Raw genomic sequence first — 17,626 nt, forward strand, 5'->3', positions numbered from 1 at the left:
TTCTCCCTCAAGAGTAGTGACGCTTGCTCAGTGTATTAAATAAATAGTCCTCACTAAAAGAAAGAAAATGTTCTAAAGCAGGACAGACTTCATAATTAGAACATACAGATCATAGTTCCCATTTACACAGTAAATAACGCAGTCTCACACAACAGGACAAAAATGGTTAACAATTACATTTTAACATTTTGAAAGTAACAAAAATGCAGTCTACTGCTGAGGGCTAGTGGTTTCCAGGTTGGGTTTTAGGCATTGAGTTACTCCTCTGAGCCTTTCATTTTCTGTCCATGTAGCTGTGGACGGCCTTGTTCAAAACTGACGGGAAGAAATCGTCATCGTCATTTGTGATGCACAAAATGGGGTTGGATGCGAAAGGACAAGTGGTAAGAAAACAGAAGACGAGGGGACGTTATCAGAATGCGTAAACATGCGTAACCAGGTCAAGCGCTTTATTCATAGTCACTGGAGACACGTTCTACTGTCAGGTGTAAACACACCTGTCTACTTGTGATCTGATCACTCCGATTGGATTTTAATAGCAGGTGAAAATGGGGCCATAGTAAAGGCAGAGCAAGCACTTCAGACATTTGATAATGTCTGAAAAACTGCTATAACTGCTAAATAAATAAACTGATTTTAACAAGAATATGCTTTTGTGTTCTTCCTCTTTTACAATTAACAAGATGAGTTGTGTGGCAGTGACATTTAAAAACATTTGCCCTGTATTTTATTTATTTTAGCATAATTATCACTGTGCAACAGAAACAAAAAACTGCAGTATTTTATTTCCCTAAGCCTTGAAATCCTGTTTTTGTTAGGGAGTCAGTGTCATTATGAACAATATTCAGCTGCCTGTCTCCAAGCAACTAACCACTTATGGTAATTGGCTACTACATCTACAATTCCCAGGTTGATAATAACCAAGGTGTAAAGAGCAGTTCAAACAAGGCAGCAGAAAACGTTGTCCTGAACAAAGCACTTTGAATTGCCTTGTTGCTGAAATGTGCTATACAAATAAAGCTGCCTTGCCTTGCCTTGCCTTGCCTTGAAGGGGTAATTATTCCTCCTCAGGGTCAAACCAGTTACTTGTTTGAAATTATGAGTCGTGTCACTTATGTTACAAACTCAATACCTTGTCTTTCACCATTTCCACACCAATCTGCGGGCCTTTTCCACAGACATCACCGATTATCTCATACTTGTGTCTGAGTGAACTCTGCCATCAAACTCCTTTGCATCCATAAAATCAAATTTGAACTGTCTGCTAAAGGTGTTTAGTACACCTACAAACAACTCGTTTACAACAAATCTTTAAGCTAATCCTCTCACCGGTGACTGAGATAAGCGCTTGCTGGCCAAAGACTGACCTCAGTGAAATATAAAGAATGGGTTCTATGTTGTGTATTGCTGCGTATGACACTGCAAAACAGTGTATACATACATGTGTGTAGCCTGAACTAGTGGCGATGGGGTATTAAATGGTAAGTTGGAGGTAAGACCCATGGTCTGTTGGGTGCCACCTTGATATGACCATCTGGAGGATAACAAAAAGAAAATCAGAAACATTTTGAACATTTAAAGCAATTATTGCTATAGGATAACAAGGATAAGACTTGTACCTGAAAGTGATTATGTCAAAGTTGCGGTAGTTCAGCGGGACGGTATTTGAAGCCTGATTTCTGACATACTGCACCTGTGAAATTGTTTCGATTGAAATTCAGAAAGAGGTAAAGGAGTTTGTCATGAGCTGATCAAAGCCTCACTATGATATTTATGTGACATTTAGGGCTTGTTTTTGTGACTGTTAAATTTCCACAGTGGTCTTGAAACCCCTTAACTTTATTTCTAATCCAGACCATATAGTGTAGCCTGACAATCAGATCGAATTGGCATTAAATTGCTGAAACAAATTGTAGATGTGGGCAGCGATTCAGACATCTGGAACAGGCTACTTATTATCTAGAGTTTAAACAAAACATCTAATCTTAACGTACCTTCATTCTGAATTATCTGGTCAATATTTAATCCAATTAAAACCTGGTTGATGGTTTACCAAATTAACTTCACATTCTGTATCACAGAAATAACTATGCTTCCTGTTTTTCCCAGTCTACCCATGCCTGAAAAATGTCAGTTAGAACTGGGTTTACTGCAGGCAAATAAACAAGTGATATTATTTAAAAAAAAGGTAATGCTCTAAAGTGGAGATTATGAAGTCTAACATGTAACCTAACTCTCACCATGCACCCTGCATTTAACCACTAATGTTCAAAATGAGATAATATAACAAAGTATTTTACTGCAATGCTTGCAGGATTTGATCTTTGCAATGTTTTCTGATGTTATTTAATTTGATGCAGTTGCTTAAATTCTTATGTCATCATATCAAGTCTTGTTTCAGTCTTTTTTTTAATAAGACATACATATTACCCAGTGAGGTGCACCAATCTCTTCTGCAGCCTATAATAACAGTGTTAAATCCTTCCTAAATTGTACACAGACACAGACAGATTATCTTAACCTACAAATATATCAGCTAATAATTATTTTATGAGCTGATATAATTTACTAAAAAAATGAATTGTCACCTGGTATTCAAAGCTTACTATGACATAAACAACATAAAGGCTAGATAAAATACCTCCCATTCAGGCCGTGTAAGCATTAGCAACAGACCATGATTATTTGTTTGTCTCCATGGTATCACACCACTTCCCAGGTGAAGTTTGGCCAGGTGAACAGCAAGACTGTCCTGTTAAAATGGCACAATGGCCACTTAGAAAGTATTTTATACATGTTGAGCAGTACAGGGGGCACGCAGCTATCACTGTCTGATTCTACAGCAGACCTACTTCTTCTTTTTCTAAAAAGTCAGAAAGATGGGTGGACACACAGCCAGTGGTACCCTGGTCCCACCAAACTTGACATAATTAACAATAAATATATAACCACTGATACCTGGTCACTAGATTTCCACTACATGCTCACTGATTGGGTTAAGAAAGAAGGCCAGATATGTTGTCAGATGCTTATTAAAGTGCATTATTATTTTGCTTATATTTCTCAAGTCAGACATCTCTGGGTTTAGTTCTTACCGGACACCCTACAGTGGGCCAATATTCCAGTAGCCAGTTTTTCAGTAGTTTTTACAGTGCCGGTGCTTTCCTGTTGGGAGGCCAGAGAAGATGCTGAACTCTCTCTGACGCGAGTAGGACTTTGATGTGTTGTAGGTGTGACTGTGTTTTTTATGCTGTGCCTGTTTTCCCTCCTGCAATAAAGAAAACAGGCAGCTGCTTTGGTGACCAGAGCAGCTAGCAGGCTGTCAGAGCACCTGGACCGTGTTGGCACATGAGAAGTGGGAGTAGCCATGGTCATAAGAGGCATGCTCTCCTAGGCCACTCTCTCTCTTCCTGAGCATCCACCTCATGGTCTCCACAACACCTCTGTTTATTTTAGGTCTGCTTCTTAAACAACACTCCAATAGCTACTGTACCTCTACTCCCACTGACTTCTTCCACATCGCCATCCCCTATCATGTGTTCCTTTGTTAAGTGAAAAAAACTAAATTTGCATTTTCAACTTTTTTGTTTGTGGACTTCCTCCATCTTTTTTAGATATATAGTTGATGGTCCCAACAATTACAGAGAGTTTCTTTATGACAAATGTTCAATTTTCAACAATGACAAACACTGATGTTACCACTCTAGGGGTATCTGCCATTTTGAGGGGTGACCCAAACATATATATATATATACAGTGCCTTGCGAAAGTATTCGGCCCCCTTGAACGTTTCGACCTTTTGCCACATTTCAGGCCTCAAACATAAAGATATAAAACTGTAATTTTTTGTGAAGAATCAACAACAAGTGGGTCCCAATTATGAAGTGGAACGAAATTCATTGGCTATTTCAAACTTTTTTAACAAATAAAAAACTGAAAAAGTGGGCGTGCAAAATTATTCAGCCCCTTTACTTTCAGTGCAGCAAACTCTCTCCAGAAGTTCAGTGAGGATCTCTGAATGATCCAATGTTGACCTAAATGACTAATGATGATAAATAGAATCCAGCTGTGTGTAATCAAGTCTCCGTATAAATGCACCTGCTCTGTGATAGTCTCAGAGGTCCGTAAAGCGCAGAGATCATCATGAAGAACAAGGAACACACCAGGCAGGTCCGAGATACTGTTGTTGAGAAGTTTAAAGCCGGATTTGGATACAAAAAGATTTCCCAAGCTTTAAACATCCCAAGGAGCACTGTGCAAGCGATAATATTGAAATGGAAGGAGTATCAGACCACTGCAAATCTACGAAGACCCGGCCCGCCCTCTAAACTTTCAGCTCATACAATGAGAAGACTGATCAGAGATGCAGCTAAGAGGCCCATGATCACTCTGGATGAACTGCAGAGATCTACAGCTGAGGCGGGAGACTCTGTCCATAGGACAACAATCAGTCGTATACTGCACAAATCTGGCCTTTATGGAAGAGTGGCAAGAAGAAAGCCATTTCTTAAAGATATCCATAAAAAGTGTTGTTTAAAGTTTGCCAAAAGCCACCTGGGAGACACACCAAACATGTGGAAGAAGGTGCTGTGGTCAGATGAAACCAAAATTGAACTTTTTGGCAACAATGCAAAACGTTATGTTTGGCGTAAAAGCAACACAGCTCATCACCCTGAACACACCATCCCCACTGTCAAACATGGTGGTGGCAGCATCATGCTTTGGGCCTGCTTTTCTTCAGCAGGGACAGGGAAGATGGTTAAAATTGATGGGAAGATGGATGGAGCCAAATACAGGACCATTCTGGAAGAAAACCTGATGGAGTCTGCAAAAGACCTGAGACTGGGATGGAGATTTGTCTTCCAACAAGACAATGATCCAAAACATAAAGCAAAATCTACAATGGAATGGTTCACAAATAAATATATCCAGGTGTTAGAATGGCCAAGTCAAAGTCCAGACCTGAATCCAATCGAGAATCTGTGGAAAGAACTGAAAACTGCTGTTCACAAACGCTCTCCATCCAACCTCACTGAGCTCGAGCTGTTTTGCAAGGAGGAATGGGCAAAAATGTCAGTCTCTCGATGTGCAAAACTGATAGAGACATACCCCAAGCGACTTACAGCTGTGATCGCAGCAAAAGGTGGCGACCACCATAGTATTAACTTAAGGGGGCTGAATAATTTTGCACGCCCAATATTTCAGTTTTTTATTTGTTTAAAAGGTTTGAAATATCCAATAAATTTCGTTCCACTTCATGATTGTGTCCCACTTTTTGTTGATTCTTCACAAAAAATTACAGTTTTATATCTTTATGTTTGAGGCCTGAAATGTGGCAAAAGGTCGAAAAGTTCAAGGGGGCCGAATACTTTCGCAAGGCACTGTATATGAGAAAGCTATATCTTATGTAATAGGAAGGACATTATTAAACTCTATTGTAAACTGTACAAACACTGACCCTTTAGAAGCCCTAGTTCTGAAATCCCTTGAAAACCCCTTAAAGGTGCTGTAGGTAGGATTGGGAAGATCCAGGACTTAGCCAAAAAATTTGAACATCAACAACTTCTCAGTCCCTCCCCCTTTTCTGCTAAAGCCCCAAACGGTCTCCTAAGCCACTCCCCCCACAAGGGAGAATTAATGTGTGTGCATGAGCAGTGACTGACATGCAGTTAGACACCCCCGGCCCTAATTGGTGCATCTGAACAGGGAGCGGTGGATTTTTGCAAATCGCACTACAGGCTGTAGGTGGTGCCAGAGGAGCCAGATTTTTTTTTAATTACCTGCCTCATGTAGTTCTACTGGAACACTGGATCAGTTTCAGCAAATATGACAGAAAGTTAGTTTTATAAGTCTTACCTACTGCACCTTTAAGTTGAACCCATCTCCTTTTCAAGGGGGGCACTCCTGGTAGAGAGTGACATCCAAATTGTTTTCTGTGGATTCTCATGGCTGCATATCCTGTAAATCCAGTCTGACAGCCCCACCTACTTAACCAAAATTAGACTTTTTCCAAGAACCACGAAGGACTAAAAAGCAACAAGCAATAGGCCCTGTTCTATAAATATAGGAATGTTTGCAAGTGTGACATACATGTTGGTTGTACCTACATGGGTTTTGACACCAGTATAGAATCTTTCCGTTGTATTCCACCCGTTCCCAGTCTAAATATTAACAGCTATTATAGTATTTTGAGAAAGTACTAGCCCTCATTAGTCTTCAATAATTTGGGTAAAAAAAGGATAGAAGCATACACGTATGCATGGACTACAGACTGCAAAGACAAAAAAAGACCTCTTCCTTTTTTCAAGAATTCAAGTCCTTAGATACCCTGGCTGGTAGCCTGGTTGACACTAGACCCTTCTCAGTTGTAACTGAGAACGGTTGTGATTGGTGTAAAGCCCCCTCAGCGGTTGTGATTGGTGCCTCGATTTTGGGGACATTGGAAATGGGTTTGAATGGGCTCTTCGCCAGACTGACTTGCAGCGCTAATCTCAAATTTGCCGGAATTTTGTCAGGGTTTACCCAGGCTACCTGGCTGGAGCTCTGTGGTTTCAACTATAATCTGGTTGTTTAGTTGTATTCTCTTTGGGTAAAGTATATAACACCCAGCGCATTTCAATGTCTCATGGAGCGTTTGCTTGGTCAGCACTCTTGTATTTGGACAATGATAAGAATTTGATAAGGAAGGATGATAAAGATAATCTTAGGAGAAGATTACATGATTAAAACGATAATTAAAACCACACTCCCATTTTGGCTTCTGTAACTCAAATAGGTAGAACAGTGGAACCCATCAAATTAATACCTGTAGGGGGCGGTGTGACCAGTGTAATAGTACAAATGGCTGTTCCTCAAGCTCACAGATTTATTATTATTACATTCACATCTATAATTTAGCAACAAAGCATGTGTTCAGAAATTACAATCATACGTTACATCCAAGCATTAATGAACTTCAAGTTGTTAGAAAGGCCCTGTACACAATTCTTTTCTCATTAAAATGAGTGAGGTATGTTAAGTGATTCAAGTCTTCAAATTACAACGTAGTTAAACAAGTTCTCTTTTACAAGTGCTATGCAAAGGCAATAACAGAGGTAGTCTTCCTCAGAAGGTCAAAATGATTGATACTGTCATTTTAAAGGATATACAAAATGCAATCCACTGCTGAGAGGGGTTCCAGTTTTGGTCATTGGTGGAGCAATCCAGCTGACCTTTATTTGTCTTTCATCTTCTTTCCATGTAGTTGTGGATGGACTTGTTAAAAATTGCCAGGAAGAAATCTGCATCTTCCATCGTGATACACATCGGGGGTTTGACACGAAAGGTCTTAAGTGGTGAGAAAAATGGAAAACAAGAGGAGAGATTACTGGGAAAACATGTAACCAGGTCAGGTGCTTTATTCTGTGTCAGGCAGCAATATTCCTAATATTAACCTATACCAGGGGTCTTTGTTAATGCAGGGTTAAAAAGCTATATTTAAAATCTGACTTGTTTAACTTTGTTTTCCACGAAACAAGCAGCTTGGTGATGTAGATGCCAGCTGTGTTCATACCACATGCTGACTCAGCAATCTCACAGTGTTCTTCCTCTTTTACGATTAACACGATGAATTGTGTGGCGGTGACGTTTAAAAACATTTGCCTCATATTCTTCTATTTTTTTTAGTATAATAATCACTTTGCAACAGAAACAAAAAAAACGGCAGTATTTTATTTCCCTAAGCCTTGAAATCCTGTTTTTCTTTTCCTCAGAGTAGCCCAAAAACTCTTCTGTAGTGTTTATACCACATGCTGGTGACCCTGCAAAATAAAGTGACAGAGGGAAAGGCTCCTTCAAGATGAGTGCTGTTACCTGTCCATAGACTCCTCCTTTCCCTATCAGGACTCCCATGTCCTTTATGTCCTCAAAGATCTCACTCATTGCCTCAGGAGGCAGCGGCTCTCTGCTGGCCTGTTGAGTAGGAAAAAAGGTAAAAAGAGTGGATGTGGCTGGAAGTGTAACAGTAACCATAGTAATTAAGTAGTTAAAAGAAACTAACTATATGAACACTGCAACTGCTTGTGTCGAATTATTCAATTGTGACTCAAACACCTAACCTCTGATTGCTAATTGGCTTGAGAGGCTATACATCTGAATAATGGCAAGTCCAACTTTTGCACAAGGAAACCAAGTTTCGAATTCTTGTTTGTTGTTATTGATACTGCCAGAGGTGTTTAATCAATTTGATGCTCATTTTTGAGGCTGTAGTTTGTAGTTTTAAACTAACTTCCTTTAAGTCGGTCTTGGTGTATGTCTACATTTGACCACTATTCCTCCTTGCTACTTTACATAATGTTGTGGTGTTTACTGCTAACACACCAGCACTCCTAGACTATTTTACATTCTTCCAGGTAAAAGGAAAAAAAGAAGCAAATTATGGAGTTAGAAAGACCACAATCCTTCTACCTAAATTGCTGGCACAACTGTTTCGGCAAAGAGGAACATTTGTCAAAATTAAACCCTTAAAAACACTGACACAGTAGGATATTTGCCAAACGGAGCTGTAATTGCCTCAAAAATGACAGAATCGACAAATCTAAACATTATACATTTCACTACATTTGTATTTACTTCCGGGCAACTGTCTTATTCTATAAGTTTATGTATTGGCTCTTCCCTATGCTGACTCTTTTAAAATACAATATCTGCCAGTATCAACAGATACAAAATAAAAAAAAATAAAAAACATGTCAGAACTTCAGTCAGTAGTACATGTCCTGAAGCTGAGATTGTTCTCAGGTCACTGCTGCTCCGGGTAATGGTTAACCGGGGCACTGCTGAACCATGCCCCTGGGAGGCACAGCACAGACACACACGTTGTTCAAGCATGTGAGGAGAGGTGAGTGTCACTTCTGTTGCAAACTCAATACCTTGTCTTTGACCATTTCCACACCGATCTGTAGGCCTTTTCCACGCACATCACCGATTATCTCATACTTGTCTCTGAGTTTTGCCAGTTCTGTCATCAGATAGGTGCCCACATCGAGACTGATCTGCTGCGTGCCGTCTTCTTTGATAGTCTGTTGACAAAAAGAAGCGTTAGTCATGTTTGTGTTGTAATTCGGTGTGTTTCTGTGATTATAAACATTTTGTTTTCAGATGCAACTACAATAATATTAATACAAAGACATACACAAAAAAAAAGGACCGATGTACAAAGAGAAGATAAATTCTTACATCTAGCACTGATGAAGCAACAGCACAAGCCACAGGATTTCCTCCAAAGGTGTTGAAGTGAACCCCCTTGGCAAATAAGGCCGCAATTTCTGAAAAACACATGAAGAAACAAGCTCACAACTCCACTCACTGCTGCTTCAAATTATAACCTTGTTTGGAGCTTTTTAGTGGAGTCCAAACTCTCAACTCACAATATAAGTCTGTATAATTCATGCCTATCTGGGAAACTGGGTTGTATCATCTCTTCCCATGCATCATGACAATTTAATAGTGGAAATAATGAAGAACAATACACTTTGCAAACTCTCTTACAACTGTATTTAATCTTTGACAAACACACAAGTAGATTTCCGCACATGCTTTTTATGTCCCACAGTATTATCTCACCTGGTGTGGTAACAACAGCTCCCATTGGGAATCCATTACCGATGCCCTTCGCCATAGTAACCATATCAGGAATGACATCATGACCTTGGAAACCCCAGAAGTGGCTTCCTGTTCGCCCAAATCCAGTCTGGACCTGCCAGGTGCAAAATGGATGATTAAAGTTTTCATTTGTATTCAGAAGGGCAAAAGAGATGGAAACATGATAAAAGACACCATGGCGGTCCATTAAAACTTAATACATAAACCCATGTTATAAAGTTGTTTGCTTTATATGCCTCTTGGGCATAATATGGAATGGAACTGTAAACTCACATGCAGACTTCCTTATCATGCAAAATAAGCTGAAAAAATAAAATAAGATTGTGTAAAGATAAGTAATAAGCCGACAACTCAATTAATTTGTTCCCATGAGCAATAGGTGTTTTTTCTTAAAGTACCTATATGTAACTTTTAAATGTTTCTGAAACTGTATAATATTTCATCTAATGATCATAAATGACCTGTAATAACAGTGAAATAAACGCTATTTTTATATAGTTTTAATAATGCCTTTTCCTGGGTCCAATTTTCCCCGCAAAGTCACAAAATGATTTACGGCAGGTATACCGGCTCGACCGAGCACACATTCTGATCAGTCACAGATTTCGGTGTAAAACCGGAAAAGCCTGTGTTAGTGAGCCAGGTGAAAGGTATTAGGAGATTTCTTTGTATAGGCCTAATTGTATTTTAATTTTATTTTCGAAGTTATCTGCTGTAGTTATGGCTGATACTGGGGCAGGACCATCACAGAAAAGAAGGAAATTAAACGAAGAACAACTAAAAGCTAAAAGGGAAAGTGACAGACGACGAGAGTAAACCCGAGTCAATCTCGGGCGGGCTTTCAACAGATGGAGAAAATTATGGGATTGTAAATGATTCGAAACAGACCCCGAATTGGCCCTCAGTAGAGTTGGGCATCGAGAACCGATTCCTACTTGGAATCGTTTCAAAATCCGATCATCGCTTCCCAATCTAATATGCGCAAGTTTTGGTTCCGAAGCGGCCAGGCGCTTGTTGTGTTGCAGCCTTGGAGCACAGTAAGCAGCGCTCTAGTGTGGCTTTATTTTACATTGAAAAAGCCTGGTAAAACTGAAAATAGACCACTACACCACTTAAAGAATCGGAATCGAGAATCAATAAGATCTGGAATCTAAAGGAAGAATCGGAATTGGAATCGGAATCGTTAAAATCCAAACAATGCCCAACCCTAGCCCTCAGGTATGTAATATGTCTATTTCATTCATAAAATAGCTTTACAATGTGAGATGTGGTTGTACGTCCGTAGCCTACATTAAATTACGTCCCCCTTCCATTTAGTGTGCGTTTTTAATCCTTATATTCCGTGTTTGTGTTGGCTATTTTCTTTTTGTCCCCCTGTACTTGTGTAAAGCGTCCTTGGGTTTCATGAAATGCGCTATATAAATCAAAGTTATTATTATATTATTATTATTACGTTTGTTGCTATAACAAACTTAATTATTTGGCTTGTGACACAGTGACAGTGATAACGTTACCCGGTTTAGCTCACGAGACATCCAAAGTAGGCAAAGTTACCGTATGCAACACTTGAAATGCGTATTTTCTTGTTGTAAATTTGAAAATGTTATGATTTTCTGTCTGAGCAAAACATTCATCGCAACTATATGACCTCCTGGTAAGATAACTCAGTAATACAGTGGGTAATACAGCACCGTAAAGAAAAGACCTTTAGGACAGCAGGTGTGGTAAAAACACTACGGCTTTTGTCCAAAGCAGCCGCTAGAATCAAAAAGAAACTGAAAGTTACAAATAGCCATTTAAAAGCTGCAATAATCAATATTTTTGTATCAACAATAGTTCAAATGACTATGAGTAATGTGAAAGTCACTCACAGAGAATTATCACCTGACTCTGCTGTCCCCCCAAGCTGTACAGAGCGTTTTAGTGTCTTTCAGCTCATTGTTTTGGTTTTTACAGCCCTAAAATATTCAAAACATAAAATGTATATCTAACCTCATCAGCAATGCAGACGCCTCCTCTCTCTCTCACGAGTTTGTAGGCCTCCTTGAGGTAGTTTTTAGGGTACTGCACAGCTCCTCCGACTCCCTGTACAAACAACACATTGACATCCCACAGTCCCATCTTAATTAACACAATTAACGCAACACAGAAACAATTAACATGGATGGCATACTAGCAAAGGACTCCGTTCTCACTTTCCTGATGTCAGCTTCATTTACTTAGTAAATGAATAATTTACTTGCTAGTCTGGTATTGCCGGACCTTCCTCCAAAGCGCTGCGGAGGACTGTCTTGCTAGTCCCCACAGCATTCCGTGATGGGAGAAAAATGTGCTCTGGTTTGTTGCCATTTCTTTAAATAAATCACAATCGTCTTAGACGGACCAACGATGCTTCTGCAAAATAGCCTCGGGAAGGAACTTGTTTTGGTGGAACGTTTGTACGTTCAAAGGTTGTTTTAGTTGTGCAACAGAAAACTCTGATTGGACAGATAGCTAGGATCTAGCTAGCTGTCTGGATTTACCCCGCAGAGATCTGAGGAGCAGTTAACCATAGTCCTCAGAAATCCACTGGAGTTTGAAATTCCAACATAAAGAAAGCCTAAGGTAACGGACATCAGGACGAAATGAGGGACCTCTGGTGAAATTTCCGGCAGCACCTGAACAATCCCGGAAATGAAATGTTGTCCATATAGACTATTTATTTGCTAATATTTGTGTTATGACATACAATCAATAATGTTAATATTCAATGTGGAAAAGCAACAAATCAGACATGCAAAACCATTTCCAACATGTTGACTCAACTACATTTCTTCTATATATATATATATATATATATATATATATATATATATATATACACCGTATAAAAATACTCCACAACAGTACCTGAATAGGCTCTCCAAAGAAGGCAGCAATTCGACTTGGGACACTAGTAGCAAATGTCTCTTTGAGCTGCCCAATGTATTGGTCATTTGCCATGCAATATCCTGTGGGATTAAACAAAAGTCCTTTATGTCAAACTAATACAGACATAAATAGGAAATTCCAAAAACAAGCTATGGACAGAACAATTTTCAATGTATTGTTTATCGTCTTTCTATAAAATAGCATCATGAGAAAATGTTCATACTACATGGTTCACAGTTAATGAATAAATGAAAGTTAAAGATTACCAAAATCAGTCAGTGTAAGATCCTAAATACTTGAACAAACACGAAACATCTTTTTTTGTCTCTTTTTTTTGACAGTTGACTCTATGGGATTTTGAATATTTTTGTAATTATATTGTAGTTTTGTGGATTGAGATAGGGCTTTGATAATTGCCCATATAACAGCTAACAACTATTGAACTAAATTTAGCAGAGGTGTCATTGACTGATATTGATATCATACAGCAGCATACGTTTTTTTTGTGTCAGTCATGTAGATATGCTAACATACAGTACTGATCCTTTTCAGGTAGGCTCTCTAGCTGAGACACAGGCATACTATAGAGCTAAAATTCCTGAAAATGGTAAAAGGTTAACAGAGGTAGAGGTACAGTAAATGATCAACAGTAGGAGACTTTGAACTTTATACAGGCAATTCAACATTTTTTGTTGCATTTCATGGTTACAACTGACCTGTCTTACTATTATGACTATTAGGCAGATTTTATAGAAAGAAATGCAATTTGTGAAATGCAAATCTACATAAATTAATTAAAATACACATCCCTTTAGGCTGTCACAGACATCTGACGTGAAATATAAACCTGGGCTAATCTTTTTTAAATGTTTTTTTCACTTTGGATAAGGACAGAACGCTCTCAAAGGTCAAGCATTCACACTAACAAAAGAAGCAGTTGTATGTGGTGCATGTAAATTACTATGCAATTAAAAAGGAAAAGAACAAAACACACACAACCTTACACAACGTCCAGCATGAACCATTCTTTATCACTGTGCATGAACACAACACATAAAAAACAGTAAAGTTAATGTTTTGTAGGAATATTGCAAAAGGGGTTATAATGCTTAATCGTACAGTCAACGGTCGTGTTTTTTTCTGTTTATGAGAGCAGTATGAGTGTGTGGAGCCATGTGTTTGTGTACCTTGGGCACAGCTACATTCTCTGATGGTCTGCACAGGAGAGTCCCTGCAGTGGCTTCCTCCCCATGGACCTCTGAACACATCAGGACACATGGTCTGTGTGTTGGGCAGAAACCTAGTCAGCTACACCAGCCTGACAGCAACAGGCACTCATAATACAACATGGAATGCTGCCACAACATTATTCATCTGTATTTCAGATATTTATGGAATCTATACGAAAACAGAAGTGAAGTCGAGAAGCTGTTTATTGCAAAATGTGAAATTTAATGAGTTTAATTAATGCACAGACTATAAGCACTAAGAGGCAGTAAGAACATAAAAACAGTTTGGAGTGACCACTAATCAACTCCAACGTATTTCAAGCTTAGAAATGTATTGCTTGGAACAGCAGCTATTTTCAGGCAGATGCTGCCTGAGCATTGGGTGTGTGTGCACACACCTTATTCTTTCTGCTTCTAAGTGCGTGTATGCACTTATTTAGAAAATGTAATTTTTTTAGTACAGCTTTCCCTCTTCGGTGAGATGTTAATTTATTACACACACATCTGTCTATTTATATATTAACCTTCATTAGAATAAAAATGATAACGCACACCAACAGCTGTATGTGTTTCCTCTATGGCACTGTAAGATGTTAAAGCATACGTACATTTGTGCAGCCTAAACCATTGGCAATGGGGTATTTATATGCTGCGTTGGAAGTAAGACCCATGGTCTGTGGGCTGCCACCGTGGTATGATCCTCTGGAAGAGAAAAATTAATCTGAGACATTTAGATTACAGAGAATTTATTCTAGACAATTAAACTATCAATTTGTACTAAGCTGAATGAATATAATAATGTCATTTAAACACACACATTCACAAAGAATATTTTTTCATATTCCTGAGTAGGAGCTGCAATCATCAACTTAGTAAGCTGTTTTTTACTCAATTTATGAACTTGGAATCTTGAATTAATGGGGAAATTGTGAATTTTAGTATTTAGCCTTATTAAAAAAGTAATGTTACTTACTCTTACGTAATGTAATTTTTAAGAATTACTGTTAGATTAACATTTCTGTATTTTTATATACTTTTTATGGAATTATGAAACACATAAGGATATCTCTCTCTATTGACAATTGATTTAAAAAAATACTTGTACCTGAAAGTGATGATGTCGAAATTGCCTGTGTAAAGTCGAGCCATCAACATAGCCAGGTCATTGGCCTCTGAGCCGCTGTTGGTCAGATATACCACCTGGACAGGGAAACACAGAATAAGACACATTTAATTAACAGCCTACATGTTCATCCAGGCACCTGGCCTCAGCTCTTCAGGAAGACAAAAAATCCACCACAGTACCTTAAGAGGATCCGGTAAGTAGGAGGCCAGTTTCTCACAATACTCATGGAGAGGAGGATGGATGTAGATGTTTGTAGTATGCCACAGTCTCTTTAATTGCTGCTCTGCGGCTGCTGTCACCTTCCTGTACCCACAGATGTCAGGAATCAGATATAAGAACATGAACATGTAATAATAACATTACGAACTGTATATAACAATTACACCAACAATTGATGGGAAAAAGTACTAACAAGGAAAAAGGACCTTACGGGTGGCAGTGGCCTACACTAACAGTAGCCACACCAGCAAATAGATCCAGATATCGCTTCCCGTCCACATCCCACAGCCACTGCATGTGTCCCTGGTGGATGAACACTGGTTTCTTATAGGAGGTAACCTTCATGATCATGGGGTTGCAGTTCTTCCTGCGGATCTCCATCATCCGCTCTTTGGACATACCCTGGACAGAGACAAATACACAGGGCAGAAGCTTCAGTCATTGTCAATACCAGCATGTTACATTTTATATTTTATTTTATTTAGGTTATACAGAATGCAAGACCCAACTATGTAAGATAGAGACACAGTATGCTTGGAAGATATTGCTCTTACCGTGTATTCCTCTGGTTTGAAATTGCATGGGGGCATCTCTGGGATGTCTGTGGGAGGGTGTCTGAAGGCGGATTTCTGACATAATGCACCTGTGAAATAATTATGATTGAAGTTAAGACACTGAGGTAAAAGAGACAATTATTATTTGAGGAACTTCATGAGCTGACTGCTTTACTTGGATGAGGCAGATGAAAGCTTTACTATGACATTTTGTGTTACATTTTGCATTCATTCATGAAACAACCTGTCAGTGACATTTATTTTACCCAAAGGTCTTTTAACTCTTTTCTTTCTTTCTACAGACAGACAGATGTACATTTTAGTTGGTGTTGATGCTGTTGTTTTCAGAACATTCAGTATTTATTCTGTATTAAACCTGGCTGACAATCTAACCACATAAATTCCATTTAGATCTCATATTGTGCAACACAGGATACACTCCTGCCTGTTTGGCAACAAGTAATATGATCAAAGCTATTCCACTTTCGGACAGAGGAGTAGAGATTACTAAAATCTAATAGCGTAATATTTCCCCCTTCCTATGCATGTCCTAATTGACTAGTCCTGGTGACGTAATATGAAGTAACGCAATATCTATCTTTTAAACGTCTTCTGCTGCAATTTAATTTAGTTACTCATATTATTTTTTCATCCTATCAAATATGCGTTGTTTGAACTTGAGGCAGTCAGTTTTACTTAGCTAAAGCTATAGCTCAAAAAAGCACTCTGATAGTCCTGCAATAAATCCTAACTTCATGAAGTTTAATATGTTCAGTTTTTGTAGAAACTCTTTTAGAGAGGTTAATCTGAAGGCTTTGTGGTGCTGTGCAACTGTATTGCATTAGGTGTTTCTGTTATGAAGCCTATATGTAAATGGGGTATGTGGACAAAACATCTCACATAACGTTAAAGTTGAATCAACACCTCTCTAGAATTGTTTCGACAAAAACAGAACAGTATGCAGTGCACTACATTAGGGTAGGATTTATTTGCAGGACTGTTGTATTTTGTGGATTTATTCACGTTCATTTCGGGCTAAAACTGAGCACTTTGCGTCAAACCAGTCGGATTGTGCTAATTAAAAGAATTAACTAAACGTTAACTAAAACGTACAACTGTGCAGTTTCAACATTAACGTTACCTTATAGTCTAATGACAAAAATAAAGGATAACTTAAATTCACCCTATGTTCAGGTTAACAGAAAAGTTCTAGTTAGTAACTTAGCTAGCTAGGTCTTGATTTTGTTCCGTCTCCATGGTAACTCACCATTTGCCAAGTGGAATTTGACAGAACCGGGGCGAGAGCAGGACTGTCCTTTTAAAACTGCACAGCGGCCACTTAGAGAGGAAGCAACTTTAAACATATTGAGCAGGTATATAGGACACACACCTACCCTACTTCCTACTCCCTTCACCGGCTGACACTCAGCAGCAGACTACTTCAGGTCTCCTAAAAGTGTCTGAGATGGGGGGCGGTCAGCGACCACTCCACAACTCTGAGGTACGTTCAATCTCAAAACGGTGTGCGTGTTCCTGTTTATAATAGGCAACATCCATGCTTGAACATGTTTCCTCGAAACGGTGTGCAACCGTGTGCAACGGCCTTTGAGGTACGTTTTCTCTCGTTTTGGAGGGTGTGTCAGAAGTGTTACTCACCCAATCAGCAGCGACGTGTATGTAAACTCCCGGTAATTAAAAGGCAGTGCGCTTGCGCACACAACAGGGTGTTCAACGCACCACCGTTTCAGTTTAAATAAACGGCTTGGTACGTTTTGCCGGGGCTGAACGCGCACTTGACTACCCCAAAGTGGCCCCTCATGTCATGTAGCCAGCATGCAGTCATGTAGAAAATCCTGTTTAACCTTCTGATCACCTGATTTTTCATACTGTAGCCACAACAGAATAATGCATCTACAAGAAGTTGAACGGAAACTGTTAAAAATATA

The 17,626-nt window shown here is 39.0% G+C and overlaps 1 protein-coding gene across 3 annotated transcripts; it reads right to left on the bottom strand.

Annotated features, from left to right (window-relative positions):
* Nucleotides 1-6,841: 6,841 nt before the first annotated feature.
* Nucleotides 6,842-17,550, bottom strand: agxt2 (alanine--glyoxylate aminotransferase 2). Of its 3 annotated transcripts, none has more exons than XM_039779299.1 (14): nt 17,075-17,550; nt 15,681-15,769; nt 15,338-15,528; nt 15,087-15,210; nt 14,887-14,981; nt 14,390-14,483; nt 13,740-13,833; nt 12,532-12,632; nt 11,635-11,727; nt 9,604-9,736; nt 9,217-9,305; nt 8,910-9,059; nt 7,852-7,950; nt 6,842-7,326 (listed from the first exon to the last, which is right to left on the bottom strand). In XM_039779299.1, exons 2-14 carry the CDS (start codon nt 15,714-15,716, stop codon nt 7,225-7,227), a joined length of 1,401 nt encoding a protein of 466 aa, XP_039635233.1. In that variant the 5' UTR covers nt 15,717-15,769; nt 17,075-17,550; the 3' UTR covers nt 6,842-7,224. The 3 variants fall into 3 exon arrangements, with proteins under 3 accessions (XP_039635233.1, XP_039635234.1, XP_039635231.1); XM_039779300.1 differs by having other exon boundaries at nt 17,071-17,550; XM_039779297.1 differs by having other exon boundaries at nt 16,948-17,550.
* Nucleotides 17,551-17,626: the final 76 nt, after the last annotated feature.

Source organism: Perca fluviatilis, chromosome 17 (assembly GCF_010015445.1).
Source record: "Perca fluviatilis chromosome 17, GENO_Pfluv_1.0, whole genome shotgun sequence".
In the NCBI taxonomy this organism is placed as follows: domain Eukaryota; kingdom Metazoa; phylum Chordata; class Actinopteri; order Perciformes; family Percidae; genus Perca; species Perca fluviatilis.